At 39.8% G+C, this 22,131-nt stretch overlaps 1 protein-coding gene across 1 annotated transcript in view; it reads right to left on the minus strand.

The window, feature by feature from the left end:
* Positions 1–17,122, minus strand: part of LOC133997669 (neurexin-3b) — a 213,846-nt gene extending 196,724 nt beyond the window's left edge. The window contains exons 1-2 of the mRNA XM_062437349.1: positions 17,021–17,122; positions 3,239–3,677 (exon numbers count right to left, since the gene is read on the minus strand). Coding sequence (XP_062293333.1) covers positions 3,239–3,677; positions 17,021–17,122 — 541 coding nt within the window. The remainder of the gene's footprint in view (positions 1–3,238; positions 3,678–17,020) is intronic.
* Positions 17,123–22,131: the final 5,009 nt, after the last annotated feature.

Below are 22,131 nucleotides of genomic sequence, written 5' to 3' on the forward strand. Positions count from 1 at the left end.
ACTGATATTTGAGTCACAAAAATGACGCAATGGGGGGCAGGAAAAAATAAGCTTGAATTCAGCAAAAAATACACTTTACTGGCACAAGGACACTGATAGTATACACGAGCACAAGAGCCCCAATACTGTGTGTGTGCTCCCATGAGACAATTAAAGCTATTATCAGAGGAACATGTTATAATGTTCTAAATGTGCATTTAACCCCAAATTAATAGTTTTATGGAAGGACCCCATGGTCCAAATAATTATGGTTCTAAAATTATATAATAATTACCAAAACAAATAAAAACACATACAAAAAAACTCTGTCACTGGTGCATTTGTATTGCTAAGGTATAGTGACAGCATACCCCCTCATTTATATTCCAAGCAGATAAAAATACACCACAGACAAAATCATTAGAGACATTACGTGTGATCTCAGCCAGACTCTATAAACATGAAAACTGTTTAATTCATCTGTTCTTTTTGACTCAAAAGACACAAACAAAAAGATTGAAATATCTTTTTTTTAAGTGATAAAATTGAATCAAAATGAATATTACAAAGAGGAAATCTAGTATGATTCTCAAAATGAAGAAAATTGATAAATGAAAGGTTACAGACACATTTACATCATCAGGAAAACAGGCCTATAATTCAATTTGCATGATGACTTAAGCCATTTTTTATTGTCGAACCTCTCAATACATATGGCGAATAATTAGATTATGCTTTTAAATATATGAAGATAATTAGAGGAGGAAGAAAAAGATTGCTTTGTACAATCATCACCTCTATCGGCATCTCTCTAACAGCCCTTACTGAGGTCAAGAAAACAGAAAAGAGATGTAAGGATCACCTTTTCCACATAACCCAAATTTAGCTTGTCTGAAAACAATGTAATCTGAGCTCTCACATTTTACTTGTGTTACATTCACCTTGCAGCCAGACAGGGAGATTCTAGCAAGAGCTCTTTGTGGCCACGGAATTTAATTCACTTGCAACTCCCATTAACATTTCACTCCAGCCACAAGTGTGATTATGGCTGTTCTTAACCATCCCTCAGTCTGGTATCCATATATCTGTCTCATTCCTCTTTTTCCCTGTGAAAATCCTACTTTCTACCCTGCTATCGCACTGGGGGCTGTGCTGGTGATTAATCAAAGCAGTGAGCTCTGACACACGACTAAATTGGCTGCTCTAACCTGATATATAACACAGGCTGCGGCGCAGACTAACACACCCGAGTTCTCCGGAGGATCCCACCTAATGCAGAGATTGTGTTGGGCTCAGAGCTCAAGGCAACACAAGTTTCTAACCTTTTCTGTAATATAATCTTCTTCTAATACTTTCTGTGTATTTGGCCATGTTTTCAGGTCAGAGGACACACAGATGGAAGCAGCCGAGGAGAAATAGAGTCAGTAACTATCTAGAGAAAAGTACGACTCTATCCTGACAATAAATCATCTCTGAAATTAATATATTGAGGAAGATCCTGTGCTTGTGATGTAGGAAAACACTGAAATAAACACTAACATGATTATTACTTTGATTCTTACTGCTAGTGCAGCTCCATTGTGACAGCTGATGTGAGTTGCAGTGTGTTTTTTTCTTAATCACAGAGTAATTTCCACAAACACAAACATTTCATGGCATTTAAATTTTGGCACGTATTCAGTCTATCAATACTGTAAAATGTTCAACTTTTTCTGGGGAGATGGGGAAAGTACAAGTTAATGATGGTGAAAATCATTTTCTGTTTGACATTTCAAGTGAAAGTTTTCTGTTAGGTCAAGTTTTAGTTTACAACTTATTAATTAGTCAACTCTTCAAGTAAGGCAGTTTAAGCAAATCTACATTTTTACGGCCAGTTATCGAGTAAAAATACTACATATTTATTGGTTACAACATCTCAAATCTAAAAATGTTGCTCCTTTAAAGTTCTTTCATATTGTAAATTAAATGAAGCTTTAGTGAAAGTACAATCATTCTACCTTTATTTATCTATGGGGAGATGTCATTATTTTCTCCTGTTCTTTCCCTCGCTGTTCCTACATTCATACATTCACAATTCCAACATCTTCAACTGACCAATGATCTTTCTTTAACTATTTTTTGCAATTCTGTCTTTCTGTCTTTCAGACCAACTATTGTGCAACCCATCACCACCATGAGCAGAGAGACTCCATCAATAATCTGCTGGCTCCACTCCACCACCACCACCAGCGTCTAGACTCTGATTCTGTCCTGTCTCTTAAAAGCGTACGGGCCTAAATATAATAAAGATGCTTCACATCAATGGAGTTCAGTTGGCAAAATATTTGCATGTTGCTAATATCAATAAATATCGTTATTCACTTTCAAATTACTCTCCTTTTTGAAATATAATTGGGTTTGATAACTCTAAATACTGTTTTAAAATTTAAAAACACTTAGCACTTAAAGGCTCTATTTCATTTTAGACACTTAAATACTAGTTATGTTAGGGGAAAATGTATATATATTAACTACTGTGATAATGAAAACAATAGTTAACCTTTATTCCCTAACATGAAGGTCTCCCATCTCAAATAATGAATGATGACACCCTCTCGCTATAAAAAACAACATACGAGCTATGTCCCTATAGCAATATAACAAAAAAGGATGAGTCATTCTTCATTCTGTATTTCAGGATATATTGTACAGTAGTGTACCTTTATTTTTGGGGGTTTGATTCTCTGTCTAGTAGTTTGTTATTTGCCTTGTCAGCTCTGCCTATTGCCTATAAATTCATATGATGTGTAGCCAAAGGCAACATATTTTTAATTGAGCCAAGAGTTCAGTCTCCTGATTGAAGCCACTCTTTGATTTTATGTGTGTGTGTGTGTGTGTGTGTGTGTGTGTGTGTGTGTGTGTGTGTGTGTGTGTGTGTGTGTGTGTGTGTGTGTGTGTGTGTGTGTGTGTGTGCATGTGTGTGCATGTGTGTGTTTGTGAGAAAGAGAGAGAGAGAAAGGACAAACAGTGATATATTGAGACTACAGTGCCTTCCCAAAGCACCAAGTGATCACAGTTTACTTTAGCGACTTTAATAACCTGTGAAAGTGCTGTTAAACAGAACTCCGGTGTCTACTTTTAGTAATGTGTGTGGCTACAAGTAGGTATTTGCAGAAAATGTGTTCAGTTTTATTCACTGCGGCTGAAGTAGATAGATTCATAAAATGTGTTATAACTCTTTCCTCCCCCCTTTTTTCCCCATTCCGTCATTCATCCTTACCTGAGCGACCATCTCTCTGGATGTCCACATGGTGCCACACGCCGTCATTCACCTTAGCCTGCGTGGCTTTCACCTTGATGGTGCCGGAGCCCATGTCCAGCAGCAGGTACAGTCCTCCGTCCAGCAGCTCCACTGCAAAGAAGTCCACCTTGTTGTTCTTTTGGCCCTTTGCGTCCCGTCTGTCTTGGGGCTTGCCGTGGGTGAAGAGTATCAGTCCGTTGGGTTCAGACGTGCGGAAGTCGAAGGAGATGGAGCCCACGCGCTTGGTGTTCCATTTCGGCAAGGCCAGGTATGAGTCAGGGGTCTCGAAGTTGATGGGGTCAAGGGTGGGAACGTTTTCGCACTTAAAGACCACGTCGCCCTGGAGTTTCATCTTGGGGTCCACGATGCGGGCGAGGCGAGACAGCTCCAGGCGGATATCATTATTCTTGTACACAACCTGGGGGAAGAAATACAAGTGTTAAAGACTTCCTATTAAAATATATACCATGCATGCAAGTGTAAAATTATACCTCGTGTTTTAAAGTGTTTTGTTTGTCTATTTTAGTGTGTCTACAATGTATCTCTATAGGATAATTTGCCAGAGCCGTAATGATTGAAAAATATTTATTTCTCTGTGAATGAATTGCGCTCCATTGCAAAGTGTAATATTATAGCATCATACTCTTCACAAATTGCTGATTTGAGGGAAGCTGATCGATAAAACTAATATCTTCTAAAGGTGGGTATGGTCCAATTTGTTTTTTTCAGTCATTTTCTATTTCAACTCCAATTTATTTCCACAATGAAACGGAGATTGTACACAAATGCGTGACAGAATTTAGGTTTGATTGCACCTCTGCCAACTGAGTGAAGTGTGAGAAGCAATGGCTATATTATTATTAGTGAGTCATTCCCTGTATTGTTCAAAAAAAGGTATTTGTTACACACAGGGGTATCTGTGACCATGTGAGAATATACCCAGCATCATACCTATTTACCCACAATAAATTCACCCCAACCCCCTAATCCATAAAAGTAGAAATCAGCTTTACATTATAGTCAAATACAGTGAAATACCACAGAAAAGGAGAGCAGAATATTGTCAATTGGAATCCACTGAGGCGGAAAATTAATGTTTTTTTTCTTTTCTTTTCTTTTCTGGGGAGGAAGACAGGCTTTTTCTTGGTATATAAGGCAGTGTGCACGCAGGAAACAGCAACACTGTTAGAGGGATCGCAGCTGTCAGCAAACAGATTTTACTGCTGTGGGATTACCGATAATCCTGGAAGATTTGACAGTAAATCAACACAGGTGACCCGAGCGCCGAGGAGAACTGGAGAGGGGGAAAGAGAGAGGGGGGGAAAAAAACGGAAGGAGAGACAGACGAGCTGGTGGGAATAAGGGCAGCAGAGAACTGTGTGAAAAAAGAAACGTCAGGAGGCAAACGGGGAGAAAAAGAAGGAGAGATCTCGAAGATTAAATGCTGTAATGCCAGTGTGTGCCACTTGCTTTCAAAATATGCTCGTGTTTATGTTTGTGTGTGCGTACCCGTCTATGTGCAGCGCAACACAAACATAGTGACGCAGCTGTCTGCGTGGTTAACGATTAAACTTAATCTCCTGAACATGACACACAACAAAATAATCACCACACACTTTGTCAAGCTTTTAAATCTACAGATAATGCAGTACAAAATAATGATGATGTTCATTCCATTTTAAACATATGAAAGCTTGGCTACCTGCTAAAGTAAATGATCATAGGAACACAATAATATGACTCATGGCTTGAGTGATAATCTCTGTTAGTTCTAGTAAATCATGGCACAATCTAGCTCTCTGAATATTTTCAGTCAGCACAAGCAAGATGATTTGAACCCTTCCAAAAATCAAATTTGACTGAAATGTTTATAAACACTGAATGAAAACCTGAAATGACCATCAACATCAAATGAAAAAACAGAACTTACTAATTATACTCCACAGAGATGTTGCAACTGCCCTGCAGCTCAAAACTCGAACAACCATTTAGATTACACGGATCTCTCACACTGATGTTTTTATGTGTTTTCTTCTGGAGCAAAATACCTTGCATTCCACTTTCACTGAGCTTTTAGACTACTCTTGGGCAAGAGAACAAACTGAATATTACATGAAAGGAGAAAGAGAGAAGAAAAAGATGCTTTAATGCTGCTCATTTGCAATGGATAACTTTTTTTTTTTTTTGTGATGGTCACTGTGCACTCCTTAGATGTAAATCGCTCAAACTTGCCAAAGTTCCGAGGCACTCTGTCTCCATCTTTGAGACATATCAAGTAGACTTTTCACTACATAGAAAGAATAATTAAGCTCTGTGATTTTTCACTATACAAGGTTTCCTTTAGGCAAATCAGCATGTTCTTGAACTGTGAAAAGTGCCGTTTGTTTCATGAAAATGTCTTTGTTTGCCTCACAGAGAAAGTCTTTACAAACGCTCTGCAGCAGTGCAATATTATTCTGGGACCCACTAATATTACAAATCAACCAACCCGATCTGTTTTGGGATTATGATTTTGTCTGCAGCCTGATCAATAAGGTAATTGAAATGATGTTATAAAAGAGGAACTGACTACAGCAGCTACGTGTACCTCATCTTTTTCCTTTGTTATGGCTTGCTTTGCTACGCTATACTTCTGCTTATCAACAGCCTTATGGGGTCCATTCATAATGCACGCACAGGGGACTGTAACGACTCCATAAAGCCAAGAAGCTCCATCTCTGCTGCGGGATGGTGTATCGATTGGGCCTGGTAAGGAAACAAGGAGAGCGGCGAGGGGAAAGGCGGGGGGGTTGGAAGCGAATGTGCACGCACAGACACACACACACATAAAGACAATCTTCTTCCTAATCTACTTCAGATCAGTGCTCATGTACTATTGGCCCTGGCCACAGCTGCTGTCAGCTGCTGATTTAGCCCCAGTGTTAATGAAGAGGCAGGGTAATTCCACTGAAGTGGAGAGAAGATACACACACAGACACAAGGTGGTCATGAAGCTTTGCAGAGGAGACTTGAACACACACACAAATGCAACTGCACTCTGAAAACATTGTGCAGATTAATGTAACAATAGAGGATGAGTAAATATTAGAAGTGGATGAGTGACAGCACTGGTGAAACAAAGGGTAGAATATTCAGTCATCATTAGAGGGAATCAATATGGGCCTAAATTACCATTTTACGAAGACTGAGATGTGACAGTGCACTGATATTAAAGGATTAGTTCATGCTAATCACTAACAACATATTTTCCCACTCACATCTACTGCTATCAAGCTTTGCAGATATCTTCTATGTACCTGGGTTTTGAAATATATCCACCGCTGAAATTTCTGCCTTCATTTCAATGAAATGAAGGTGAATGGCATTCAGGAGAATTACTTTTGACATACACAGCAGTAATATGTTAGGAACTATTTTCTGCTCGGCTCACAGCGAGGTCTGTGGATTATCCTGAGTAACTAGGATGTTCTTTTATAGTAAATTGTTTCGCAATGAGCTATACAAATGAAATTCCATTCACCACTATTGTATCGGGGTGGCAGGGGTTTCAGCGGTGGATATCTCAAATCTTGGCCTGTCTTGACACATAAAACCAAAACTCTATCACTGGAAACTGTTATAAAAATAAGTATATATTTTTGTAATTTGGGTGCAATGATCCTTCAATTTGAAAAAAAACAGTAAAATAAAGTGAAGGCTGCAAAGCGTGTTCAGCCGTGCCATAGGATACACTCCTCTTTGCAGACAGTGAGGCTTGACTCTCTCTCTGCTCATACTGCTGCTGCTTCACAGCTCAAAATGCCAGACGCTACAGTTACAGCCCCACACCGACTTCCACCGCGGCGTCCATGAAGCATGTTGGCTCAGATTCTTAGCTACCACCTGGGGAGACAGTTTGCCTTCGCCACGCTCTACTTTCTAAGTGTTAAGATGTATGTACTGCAGAGAATGAGAGCCTTGAAAGCAAAAATCAACTATATGTACACAGTAGGTGGCCGTTTTTTCTCAATTAATCCGTTTCCTGAGACATCAAACTGAAATAGAACTACCAAACACACTGCAGCTAGAAAATATATGACTAAGTGTTGTATTATTAGATTGTCTCTGATTCCTCTCTGCAGCACAATGATCCTTATTCAGGACTATGACTATCTCAGCCCACCTTGAGTTTACACATCATCATCGATTTCAACTCTCCAAATGCCCAAATATTGAATCCATAATATTTAAGGCAGTTTCATCCTTGGATGAACTTTAATTTCATAAATTTCAAGTTTTCTGCCGGATGAAACTCTGATGATCACAACCGCTGCATGTATATTCCCAGTCCATTACCTCCAGGCTGGTTATATTGCTTGTGGCATAAGTCTGCTCTGCTGTCTCTTGCCTTGTAGAATTAGAAAAACTCATTTGAGTGTTTTTAAGTCATATTAACATTATTATAAAGCACCTATAATTAATTTTATGTTTCAAGTTCTTAAGATCTTATTCTTGTTAGGTTTTAACAAGCTCAGCAAGCTTAGCATTAAAACAGTCACTGAAACACAAAAAAACATCCAATGCAAATGGAGATAGTTTCCAAGAGGAAACAAATCTATCATGTGATATTTTAGATGATCATTGGCCCGCATAGAAATTTTGAGGTCAGTAGCAGCCAGCAGCTTATCTAATGTTGCTGTAAGCACAGATTAATAAATTAATATTTAACTTGCCAACAAGATCGAATTTAAGCTGGTAGTTTATTTTTCTTTCTGCGTCAGGTACTAAAAATGTTATTCAGTTAGCCAGCATTGTTACAGGAGTATCCTGATAGTCTGTATTCCACTGTGTGACCAGCAAATTATCTCCAGCAATGTGTATATTTAGCTTCCTTCTTTAAAGTTAGTGTAAGATCATCTCATAAGTACGACAATGAAGTCTAATACTGCACAGTCCTGACAACAGAGAGCTTGAAATACACAAGGAAACGAGGACAAGTTATTTCCTGTAATTACATCCTCTTACTTTGTAAGTAAAGGTTTCTAAATGGATCCGAAAAAGGCCTCAAAAATGGAAGATTAAGAGTTGACCTTTAAAAAGAGTATGACTTACAAAATAGTTTTAAAACATTATCGCTCTCATATGCTATCAGTTATCATAGGTGTAACTGGAGTCTACAATTTAAAAATATCTTTCAGAAAACTTATTTTATAGTATTATATAGTGCAGGGTTTACAATTACCCAGAATTTAGGATACAAATGTATGTACAGTATGAGGTGTCACAGAGAGCGAAACAAATAATGTTTACAGCGTCAGAGATTAACCTAGAGGAGGTGAAGGTGAGAGGTGAAGGCCTTCCATTAAATTCTGAGGTTTGTACCATCCATCATTGTTTGGCCCTGTGTGGGAACATTAAAAAAAAAAGGTAAATAACTAAAGGACAGGGTGACATTTGCATTTGTATTGGAGGGGAAAACAAGCTTCGCCTGAACATACTGTGTTGACAAACACAAAACTGATGATGACACTTTACCTCTCAAATGCCAAATATTGGTCTCTTGCCCTCTCCTTCTCACATACTCATCATTCTCTTGATCTACGCCCATTTCAATGTTTTGTTTTCTCCCACCAGTTAACACTCACTTCACCTGTACCTGTCTTCTCCTACCTTCTGTCCCTCCCTATTTTATTTAAATATTCCCACTTTCTATTCTCATATATTTGCTTCCCCGCTTGTTACTCATCACCTCCTGCATACAGCTCCTCCTCCCTCGGCAGAGCACTTGATGACAGCGCATGCCCCGGCCGCCCCCACGGTCTGACACAAGTTGCCACTACACAGCTCCAGTGCTGCAACGGGTGCCCCATGATGCCGGATGGAGGGGCTGGATAGCGTGAGAGATGATGGAGGTGGGGGGGAGAGGGAGCGGGTGCAGAAAGCACTAGATGCATGGCACTGCAAAACATCAGGCTGACTGGAGAGTGAGCCGGGTGGCTGCCCACTGGCCCTCAGTCACGTGACATGCGGTAGCCCACATGGCAAAACACGAGCGTGGGCGGCGCATGTGTGAGAGTGCTGTGTATGGATGACATCCCATGTAGCCTACGGGGGAAGATGAGTGCAGTGGAGACCGAACTAGAAAGAGGATGTGATGGCAGCACGTAACATCTCTTTTGTTGTCAGACACAGGGAAAGGGAGGTATTCGCTCGCTACAGCATCACATGCCTCCATTTCCTTATTCATCAGCTCTTTCAAAAGTGATGCATTTCTTTATTTTCTTCTTTTACCTGATGGGTGAAGAGAGACCAAGATGCACCAACAATCCTGCCTCAGTAGTCTCTGAAGTGCCTCAGCCAGACATTACCAACACATGCAGTCAGACAGAAATACTGACGCACTTGGATCTGAGCAATGGGCCAAACTCATCTGAATCATTCCCTCATTATCTGGGGATATTGAATCCAAAGAAAGAGGTGGAGGGGGCAGGACGGAATAAACGGTATGGGAGAGCAGGAGAGAGGCACAGAGACAAAGAGATGATACACATATCATCTATTTGGGTTACACATAGTTGACGGTGAATGCAAATACACACGATGAAACACGATGAAAGAGATACTTTGAATGAATGAAGGTATGAAGGAGAGATCACAAGGCGAGTCGTGAGCAGTTTGAATCGTTATGTGTAGCAGATGGCATCATGCCTGCTTAATGGAGCAACATATGATGAACAGTTGAGGACCACACAATACTACCACTATCCGGCCACATGGTGAATCACCTCCATGTTTCTGTCCACCCAGCTCTCCCTCTCAAGGGCCAACTCATGCTGAGTCACACACGACCCGATAATATTAGAAACACACAGAAAACACAACCACCCCGGCATCACGGCTCATGATGAAATCTGCGCAGTCTTTGCATTAAAGCTTCTGCCTCGTTAAAGCTGCACTAATCAAATACTAATCAATAATTTGACATGAACAATGGGTGATAAGACTACATGTAATGTGATATGGGTTGCTTGTAGTGACAAGCCACCCACAGAGAATTATAACCCAGCTCTGGTAGCAGCTTTCAGCTCGTTGTTCTAATTTTCTGACCTGCAATTTACTGTTTTGGTTCAGTCTCACTGCTCTCATCAACCTTGCCTCCAGATGTGTGAACTGTTGTCTTGCAGAGAAACATGACAGACAGACAGACAAATTTAGAGACTAGCTTGAAAACACAGTGGAGCTTTTTTTAGCAGATGAAAGGCAATTATTTTTCTCAGAACATGGTGGAGACCAAAACAGAGCTAAAAGGAGACTGAATATTGGACTTATATTCTTTCTTATACTTACATACTCATCTAATTGCCAGAAGTTAATGTTAGTGTCATTCTGTATCTGCTGAATATGTACTATAATATGTCATGTATGTGTTTTTCTGCTTGTTGTGGAGTTCTGCCCCTAAGAGACCAAAAAAACCTGAATAATGCATCTTTAGCCTTGCCATCTACTAGCGTAAGATTTATATCATGGTCGATATAAAATGATTAACTGTTCAAAGGAAGGTGTAGATACTGTGATGAATCACATAACTTTCAGCACAATGCTTTTGCTCCATTTCAAAATGGCATGATTATCATTAAAGATAATATATGTGAAAATGAACACCATGCCACCGTGGACAGTGGACAAATTGACAGATAAGAATCTCTTGATGAAAATCTTTGTTTGATTTATATTTTTTATATTTTTATCTTTGTTTTGTTCATATGGAACATAGGTCCAAGTGAGGGTAGATGCTCCATAGCTAATGCAAATGTGTGGAGGAGAAAAAAACAAGTTAATCTACTATACCAGTGTACTGTAAAGTAGCTGTTATGTCATGTTGGCCTGTACTGGAGGATGGGTGAGGAAGCTCAGGTGAGGATTAGTTCAGCCCCTGTGAGGGAATTTACTGTGTAACCATGTGTATGAACATACAGAACAACACTCTCTTAACCCTATTAAAACGGCCCTTTTCAATGAAGACATATATCCTAGTCAGAGAAGCACAGCTGTAAATATTAAAATAAATGCCTCAATTCCATTTAGCTGTTTCAGTTTCAAGGTCCTGGTATTGCACATGTTGGCTCTCTTTCATGGCTTTCTGGGACACTTCAATAGACTAGGGTCATTATTAATGCAACTACTAGCTTCAGGAAAACACTTCTCTTAGTCAAAAATACAAACATACATCTCCCCATCACTTCAACATGCTGGATCGAGGAACTTTTTCTAGACAACCAGAATGCAGGTTAACGCATATAAGAAACTCACATTACTGTTCATGCTGCAAATGTGTTAGCAGTGTTAAGAGCACATATAAAAACTATATACAGCTGTAATGCTGGCTTACAGCACTGGCTCAACAGCTCATTTATGTTTAATGCTTTGTGCAGTACTGACATCCATGGCTGTCGTCAAGTGCTGCTATTTAACAAATCCTCCCATGTTGCAACAGAACAAACATTAATGAAATGAAATACAACATAATGAGAAAGATAATTTCCATCACAAGGTGTATGCAGTGATTTTCTCTCTAGCTGCACACCAGGCAAACTATATATTTGTAAATCTACAACAGTTTGATGATACATACACAAATCATTGTTTTAAAAGGGACATCTTCCTTTGTATCGTCTATCAATGTGGCACTTTTTGAGCTAAATTAAACATTGGAAAACACAGACTCAAAGAAAACAACAAAGTATGTCAGTTTTCAAGGTATTGTTGATGATTACTGTCCACATGCATCTGTAATAGACAAAGTGCCTAACCAGTTAGAGGATGGACGGGAATTAATTAGCCAACATGATAATGACTGGAGGAACAGCTGCCTATATATGTTGTATATGCTTGTACTCAACCACACAACAACATGATAAAGTGAGAGAGAGTAATGGTCTGATGTAAGCTGGCCTGGCTAAATGAAAGGCATATTGGAAGGTGCTCAACTGAACTTGGCAGCACATCACTAGACTTCCTAGCTCATGTCAAAACTGAGAAGGTTGTGATGGCAGAGAAAAACAGCCTGGATGAGAAGGTGGAGAGCGGCCAACCTGAGACACAGTGGCACATTAATGTCCCTAGTAAACTTACAAATGTTATAGAGGCTTACACAGATAAAATGCAAATTTCTGTAGCCATCTGTCCATCAGCTGAGCTAAAATAAGCTTCCTCAGTAAAAAATATCCTCAAGAATGAAATTGCGTAATACCACTTACAAAAGCGGCATATGCAGTAAAATAGTTTAAATTACTTTGGTTAAAAGTACATAATGCATGAAAGAATACATGATATTGTTTTGATAGTGAAATACGGTCAAAATATTCAACCTGTGCTCTACTACAGTTACACATAAGTATATGGTTGTGGATGTGACTCTTTATAAAACTGTTCAGTTTGATGCTGTTTTTCCTTATTTATATTGGTGCAGTGGAACAGTGTAATGCTCACCTGTGTTTCATTCATTTCAGACAAATTGGTGTCAAAATTGTGTGAACTGTTGTGGAAAAAGTGAAAATGTTTTGGGATGTAGTTGGAAGATGATGGTATCAAAACTAGAGCCCCGGTTGAGTTTATGCTAATGATGATTTGATAATAGCGTTTGTTAAATGTATGTAACATAATGTAATCCTAGGCGCTCACTGTAAGCATTGATAAATGAAAGAGAAGCCTGGTTGATATCTGATCCTGGATAAAATCTTCCACCTGTTTCCTCACAGGATAAAAAAGGATCAATCGACATTCAATTAATCATCACAGTGTCGGATTTACCCATTTTATATGATCCATCTGTTGTTGAACTGAAACAAGGAGCTACATGGACTGCAGCAGCACCACACCCAGTTTCACTAATGCTTTAGATTCGGGCCAAAACTACACTCTTACATACAACTGCTGTTGCTGCTGCAACAACATATGATTGCCGCTGGTAACTGCTATTCATGTTTTCAGCTTATAGTGTTGCAGCAGCCACTGCCAGGGCTGTTTGCCTGTGTTGGTTGGCCAGGGCTGCCATGACTGTTTATTCTGGCCAAATATGAGCTTCTTTCCCTTTTCACAAAAGATAACTCTATCTGCCATAACAGAAATATATGGTAACAACTTTTTGGCAGCAGTGCAGTCAGCAGTACATCAATCTTTTCATTTCTACTGAACTGGCCTGTTTTGTTTTTACAGAGCCTTGATTATAATTATTTACTCTAGAAAAAGGAATGGTGAGCAAATTGTAAATAACAGGGCATCTAATATATTTTCTGGCTGTACACATAAGCTATGAGAGCCAGAAAATACATTATAAATGTCCCAAGACAATAACACTTTTTGTGTTTCATCATAAGTAAATATTTTGTTCAGACTGCTGCCCATTGGGAGGCGTTTTAGCAGCACACTCAAGCTAGAGCTACAAATTACCTGTGATAAACTGTGACAAACTGCGGTAAGTGTCATGAGTAAGTTTAAGCAAGGAAAGTCTAATACTTCCTCTGCCAACTCAGCAGCCTTAATTGATAATGCAATAATATTTTCTTCTTCTTTCGCTTCCTTCCAGGAAATGTATGCTGATCTTTCCCCTCCACATCTAAGCAGGTGTCCTGGTTAAATGAATACTAGGAAAGCATTATTTGACGCAAATGCAGATATAATGTTCAGCCCACACAGTCTAGTACTTCAATAAACTAGTCATGCACCTGTTTTCCATCTGTATTGATGGCAGGGGTGGCGGTGCGTGCAGGTGCTAGTGGCGGTTTCTGCTCCCCTACGAAATCCAAGATTTATAAAACAGCTGGTGAGAAGGTGATAGTGGAAAATGAGCTTTTGAACTCTCTTGTCATCGAAATGAAGACACTAAGCTACAATGAAATTGTCTTGCTGGCTTGAAACAACTTCTCATCTGAGTGGATTGAAGAGTCCAAGAGGCTCCTATTTGAAAAACTGTCTTGCACAAAGGCCCAAAGAAGGACCTTAACAACATCAAGGCACGTTTGAAAGCGCTTAATGAGTACAGAGAAAATATTCCCAGTTTTGTTTTGCACTAGTTGGATGAGCCTACACCTGTCCAGTTTGGCAGGATGGACGCCTTGGTGCTGCTTAGCAGAGCAGAGCAGTTTAACTTAGAAGTTTCTAGCTTGAGGAGGGCCCTGGAAGCCCAGGCAAGTGTGAGGGAGAACCTGTGGCAGCTACTGTGGCTAGGGATTTCCGGATGTCAGCAATTGAGAAGTACTGTGGTCCTCCTGGCTTGGACCCAGGGACCAGTCATTCTTAGGAAGGAGAGGTGCAGGGCCAGGCTCGGCTTGCCAGGAGGAGATACAGGATGAAGCAAAAAAAGCACACTACTCCAAACACAATTGTGCAAGCTTGTTTGAAATGAGCAGAGGAAAATTGGCACTGAGAGTAGAATTCAAGTGTTTGAAATGGGAGTTTATTTGCAACTAGATTCTTACCTAATCTAGGTGCTGCAACTTCATGCTGTAAATATTTAATTTAGAAATTGGGCAATGATCCAGTCTCATGTAAGTAAAAAATTGTGATTCGACCTGGAACAGATTCAGCTCGTTTCATGTCAATGCTGAATGTAATGAAGTTGCTTATACATACAATCCACAACTCGGCCGGCAGGGACTTATGTCCATCGTTATTATGAGGCTCGTAAACCCAGAGCTACTAATGGCCGCTAGGCCTGTGGTTCAGAGGGAGGAATTAATCTACAACACTCTGAATACACCTGCAATTCCACATGGGAGCAACAGCCTAGTATTTGCCCGGACAAATTACAGCAGCCAGTAAAGATAGTCAACACCAAATAAACTAACCTAAAATAAAATCATGTTTGTGTCTTGTGGGAGGGATGTGCGTTGACCACAATGAAGCCGACATCCTGTGTGTTCAACAGTCATTCTTAGCTAAACAAGACCTGGAAACACAGGATTCTTTACATTAAAACTGTAATAATACAATAAGACTTCTGACCTTAGCACTAAAATAGGCCAAGACAGGACAGCAGGTGGAGCTGCCATTGTATGGAATAAGAAATATAATCAGCTGGTTAATATGGTTAGTTTGGGTATAGATTGGGCTATAGGAATAGTTTAATATTGAACATGTGTACACTTTGTGAGTGTCGCCAAGATATGAGGATGAATACATCAATAGATTGTCATGTATCACGTGTTTTATTCAGGACAATGCCTCCTCTATGTTGATGGAGCTATGAATGCAGATGTCTCTGATGTTTACTCTTTATTTGCTAATCACTTAATGCAGTGTCTTAATTGCTTTGATGGTGGTTTGATCCTCTATAGTAAGGTGCTTATGGCTGACAACAGCTATATTTATATCAGTGAAGCTTAGCACACAACCTGATGGCTTGATCACAGCAAATGAACAGATGCTGATGCACATCACTCTGTAGATGCCAGGGTGAGATTTAGATGCCATGGGTATATGGCCACTATCAACCATATACCCTTTTCTATATTGTTAAATTTAGGCAATTTACCTATGTTATCATGTATTGGTTGCAACATAAGCAAAATTAGACTGGTCTAACTAACTAATGACTGCCTTAAATAACATTTTTCAGACTGATGCCTTGTTCGGAAGTACTGAACTACTAAAAGATGCCGCTGTGTGTTGTAATTTGAATTTTGAGAACTCACAACATAGAATTATGTTGTTAGTTATGTTCTATGTCGGATTGTATTGTGGAGCCTCTCCTTATATCCAGAAGGCACAAAACATAACACATGCATGAATTGCTACATTGGCCACTTGGGGATTTGAACTCTGGCCCTTTGTATTCCCAGAGAAGGTGATATACTGGCTGCACCACTGAGGAGACTTGGCTCCGCACACGTTCACACAGCCTGAGGAAATGACACCACATGTACATGTGTGTTTCCATCTATTTAAACTTTAAAAAATCACAACAATTTAACTGTCAGGAATAAAATTCTGGGGGAAAAAATGAGTTTATTGTAAAATATTTTAGTGAAATTTGTTTAAAAATGTGTTGAAATAGAAAATGTGCTTACAGCTCAAATTACAGGAACATACTGAATATCACTGCAGACTCACTATTTGACTGATCTGAACACCAAGCGAAACATTAACAAGTATCCAATGTGTGTGATAGTTTTGGTAGTATGTGAATGAAGACGTTAACTTTTTTTGCAAATTTGGAAAAATATAGTGACTTGCAATGAGGCAAACTTTTGTCACAATTCAGTGACTGAAAAAAAATCAGCTCTGTGGGCCATACCCATTTTATCAATCATTATCAAATGTAATGCATTGACTCACACATTAACGTAGAAGTAGAAGAAGAAAACGCTAGTAAAAAACTCAATTCAATTCAATTCAGTAGGCTTTATTAGCATGACATTTGACTTGTGGGGCCAAAGTTCAATTATGATTATGGAATAAAATATCAAGGAATGAAGTTGAAGACAAAGCTGGTATATAGATGTATGTGTAGGTTATCTGATTCTGCCAAAGGTATTATTTCATCCTTATCCAACCAAGTTGACCCACTGGGGCTCCAGCCTGTATGCAAATGTCTGATCATTGCAGAATGTCTTTAGGGTTTTTTTGTGGATTTCTTCTTTTTTTTTTCTTTTTAAGATATATTTATATATTTTTTGTTTACTTATTCTTCTTTGTATTTTATTGTGCTATGTTCTGCCCATGTGGTGTGTCCTTAATAAAGTCTGAATTAAATTGAATTGAATTGACTGGAGTCGCTCCTACCTCTCTGAGGCAGCCCATGAAATTGTTGCTAACTGGAGATCCAGGCAGGTCCGCAGTGCTTGGGCTCCCACCCACGTAGAAGAAATCATCGGAGCCCAGCATGGTGTAGTCTTCCTGGGTATAACCAGTGGTGGTGAGGATCCCATCAACGGAGATAGTCACCTGTTGAGGAGGTAACACATAGCCAAAGCCAAGCCATTACACTCTGGGATTTGAGGCTGTGATGTGTATAAAACACACCTCCTTCCTTGGTCTGCATTCGAAATGAGGTATTTGGACTTTTCTTTAGGTCCCACACTGTAGGTTGGTTTCTCATTTAACCTTTTTATAGAATAATTGTATTCCTTGAAGCGATTGTTTTGGACCAGACAGCGTTTGGATTTTGTTAATGGAATTTTTGCCATAGGATTCACAGGACAGGTAAAGAAAATATGGCAGTGGCATATTTTCTTTATCTTTGATGGGGGTAAGAAAATGGATCCGAGGTTTGGTTCTGAAACTTCAGGTTGGGGTAGGGTTAGTACAAAGTTCAAACCAAGGACAAATTGATTGCACTTGTCTTAGGTTTCGGGATTCATCTGGTAACTGCAGACACACACATATACAGTACACACATACACACAGACGTGCCTCCACTCAATCATACTTTTGCTCTCACACCAACACTCTCACACTCACACTCTCCCATCTCTTGCAGACATCTACATTTATATATCCACACACATGCAAAACAAGGGGAGGCTTTTCACACCACATCAATGTGCAAACCAAGGTCATCACTGTTAGAAGGCAAATTAAACACATTTAATTGGACATGTAAGGGAGTAAGTGAATCAATGGTGCCATACAAAGCTTCAGCAGGCCAAACAGGGTGCAGAGGCTCATGCACAATCAAGAGCCCATATTCAAACACACTCTCAGAATAGCTGATGCTGATCTCTGATCAGGTTTCGCTCAAGTGTCATGGTTGGATTTTCAATGTCACTGGACCAGACCGATAATCCCAGATCAGGATTCTTATTCTTAGAAATGTTATGCATATGGGCCCAGGGGTAAGGGTAATCAAGGTTAGCCAAAACACACAAACACCACTTTCACCAGCATGCTACAAAAACAAACACAGGGAGGGCAGGGTGAGTGATACAGTGATAGATGGAAAGTGAGTGAATGAATTGTGTGTTAGTGGTTATTTTGGATGACAAGGTGAGAGGTCAATGAGGTGTGGGCATGCCATGCGCCATAGTGAGTTGGAAACAACTGTCAGAGCTCCCGCAATAAAGGTTAAGGGTTGCCATTATTTGGTAGTTTCACTTTTAGGGCTCGGTGTCGAGGTCACCATCTTTGCTGGGATTGTGGAAAGCTTCTGTCAGTTCTGGACGACAGTCCTCACAAAAAATGGGGACTTTTTGTGTGAAAAAGTAAAATAAAAAGTAAGTTGCCCTGACAAAGGCAAAGAAGTCAATTATTTTTTAACTTGTTGGAAATCTGCAGTAATGTGGAAAAAATAAAGAGAAAAAAGTAAAAGCCAAAGTGAAAAAAAACAGGATGGGGGATTGTGGGGTAAAGAAGGAGGTTGTTGGCAGGTCAGGGAGGAAATTGAGAAGAAGCGAAGAAAGAATTGCCTGGTAATACAAACCCATCTCCTCATTTTTTGATAAGAGTGTCTAGGATGGAACTCAAAGAGAACAAATAAAAGAAGAGAGGGGGAGGGGACACACGGCAAACCCAAAAAAAAGACAATAAGAATGATATCTACCAGACAATGTAGTTTGTTTACCATAGCGTGTCCAATGCCTGATTGCTTTCCAGAAAAAGGGGAAGAAAGGAAATCAAAAGAATAGTGAACAAAAAAGGTTGTTAATAAGGATGGACAGAAAAACAAAAAACTAAATCAATGATGAAGAATTAGGATGTTAGTACATTAGTTGGTTAGATATCGGTTAGTAGTAAAAAATGACTTTATCATGGATGAGTTAGTGTTGGGGTAAATAAACACTACATGATTTGTCAGAGATTCACTGGAGTAAAATTGCCATCTTGCCATCCTAGCCAAATTTTCTACATCAGAGTCCTGCAAGAAAAAAAGAAAAAAAGGAGTAGGCTACTGTAAGATGCAAGACTTTCTGATAAAAATTTGTGTAGGATGGCTCAATCCCAACAAAACTTATAGTGTTTTTTTCACCCTTATTCTAACAAATAGTGTCTTTCAAAGAGGAAAGAAAATGATAGTGAAAGAAAGAAAGAACTGTAGAAAGAAAGGAAGAAAGCAGCCAAACAACCCATGGCTCTTAGCTTCTAACCCCCTAAACTGTGTGTTATCCTGTTGGGATTTTCAGCTACTACTATATACTAACCTGTGGGCCAAAAGCTTATTGCTGGGGAGGGTCCGGAAATCGGCACTTCTTGTGCTGCTTTGAGAGCAACACTAAATGCTTTCTCACCTTGCAGACAAGCTAAAGGTCAACCAACACAAAGGACAACTTCGCATTTTTGCATTTTTAGTTACTCTTTCTATCTCTCTCTTTTTATGTACTCTTTCTATAGACAACACTGACTCACACTACTGTAGCTCCATCCAACAGCAATGCGAGCCAATTCTGAATTACATCAAGAAAATGGTAAACAATATCGGCCAAGTAACAAATTCTGCCTATACACAACAGATGCACTACTTTGATGGAAATGTATCTCCATCTTTAAAAAGCTTCGTGATCATCTGTGCTATAAATACTGCCTTAATGGACTGCTCAAAGGCAAACACTCTCTGCCTGGCTTTAAAGTGAAAGTCTATATTCTACACAAGCATTAAAAAACAGTTTCTGAAAGCAAGGCAATAGCGACAGCACCCGATAGAAGTGTCAGCTTAGGCAAGTGTGAAGCAAAATACAATTATCAGATAACTTTAATTCGAGGACGCCGAGAACCCACGTTCAATACTGTATGTCGATAAACAGGAAAGAAGACAATATCTAGCATAATAGTGCCTTGACTAATCTACCAAACACATGCTACAGAACTGTTTTGCCTTGTTATTTTCACTATTTATTCAGCAGAACAGAAATTGAATAATGAAATTAAATTAAAAAGAATTCCATGTAATTGTAAAGACAACCAAAAAATAATAATAATGGCATCTGTCTCAATAATGTTTCTGAACTGTGGCGATGGAATGACAACCGATCAGAACAAGGTGACATTCTTAACGCCAGCTCTCTCTCTCTCTCTCAAAGCTCTTGGAAGCAGCTAATCTAAAGCAAAAAAAAAAAAAATCCACCTGTCTCGAAACTCCGTCCATCACTGTTACCCCGATTACCTGTCTCAGGTTGCGTGTCACTTTGATGTCGTGCCAGGAGTTGTCATTGAATTTTCCACCGACTGGCTCGACGATGGCCTCAAAGGCACCGGAGCCCAGATTGATGACGAGGGAAACGGCCCCATCTTTTAGTGCGAGGTTGACATAGTCTGCGGATTTCCCCGTGTGGAGGAGGAGGCCGTTGCGTTGCCAGGTCTTGAAGGACAGCGTGATCTCGTCGCTGCTGCTCTGGATGGGGTTCTGCGACAGGTCGTAACAGAAGTACTCCGAGCCGCGAAAGGTGGCCACGTTCTCCTCCCTCGCTAAAATGACAAGAGAGAAGAAAACAAAATGTTAAACACTTTCTCATGATTGTTATTAGGTACCGGAAGTAACAGGATGATGTCATTTTCAGCACTTACACCCTGCTCATGATTCACTGTGTGTCGTTCAAGAAATTGTTTTTCCTTAGGAGTTTCGTGTGCCATGACAACGAAAGGCAAACAGTCATTAACACATTCACACTCACAGTTACTGCAGTGTGTTTTCAACATGAAACAAGCTTAGCTTCTTTGTCGGTCCCTGCATCAAACATGAGGCAGCCTCAGTAAATATGAGAAGCACTTTATGCTCCAGAAACGGTTACATCAAGCAAACACACAATGCACTGCTCACTATAATTACGGCTTTGATAATCCCATCTTTCAGCTAAGATCATAAAATTCTATCTGTACGACCATGGGTTTAGGTTTCACATACAGTCTCTAGACAGACAGACTACTTATGATGGAACACTATTCCCCACTAATGGTAGGCATAAATCAAACTTAGCCTGAATTTACCGTTTTATATCACTCTGCTGTTGTAAAGAGACTTCCTGAGCCCATTTTTTGGGCCGACACCGAGAGTAAGGTGAGACAGCTTGAGACAGAAAGGCTCAAGGATGGATTGAAAGAGTAAGAGAGCAAAAATAAAAGTGCAGGGCTGAGGGAAAGAGAAGACTCCACAAGAAAGAATGAGTGGATCAGAGTAGTTGTGTTTCCCTGTGAACTGTGATGAAATAATTGACACTTTTTTCTGCTGCCTCTTAAAAAGGTGGTTTGACACACTCTGGCTGGCTTGAGTCTGAGTGAGTCTATTACAGACAAGGTCAGACTCGCTGTCAATGATTTACAGTGTGTTAAGATGGTTATGGCACCACTGACTCAAGGGCTTGAAAATTCTTCTCCAAAGCGCAGAGCATTCAAGGCAGCACCCTTCAAGAAATTGCAACCTTCAGAAAATTCCCTGCTAACACACCGAACTGACTAACTGCTGTGGCTTTTTGTAAAAGTAACTACGTCATTGCAACAATACAATTTTCAGTTTGTCATTTTATTTTTTCTGTGTGTAGCATTTTCTTTTCTTTGTATGCTCATGGGGAAGTCACAAGGGTCACAAGTAAAATTGCGGAAAATTACAAGTGGGAAGACAGAAGAGAGAGATGAGAATGAAAGAGAGAGCATAAGGGCTTCCGGCTGGAAAGCTCCAGTTTGTTGTGTTGGATTGGGCTATATGTAAACATGAGGGAGCAGTGTTGTAGAGCTGGCAGACAGAAAAAAATGACTGAGAATATGGAGAGAGAGAAACAAAAGGAAAGCGGAGTTAGGCTGCGGGATGATTGGGGGGGGGGGGGGGGGTTGATTCCGGTCATGGAGAAATTCTCCCCTTGGCGTTTCTGCGCAACATGGAGACAAGAGGAAATAGTATGGGAAGTAAGAAAGGCCCTTTGAAAGCCCTGATCCATGTGCCTGGGGAATAAATAGAAACCCATTATTAC

The sequence above is a fragment of the Scomber scombrus genome, chromosome 17 (assembly GCF_963691925.1).
Source record: "Scomber scombrus chromosome 17, fScoSco1.1, whole genome shotgun sequence".
Classification (NCBI taxonomy): domain Eukaryota; kingdom Metazoa; phylum Chordata; class Actinopteri; order Scombriformes; family Scombridae; genus Scomber; species Scomber scombrus.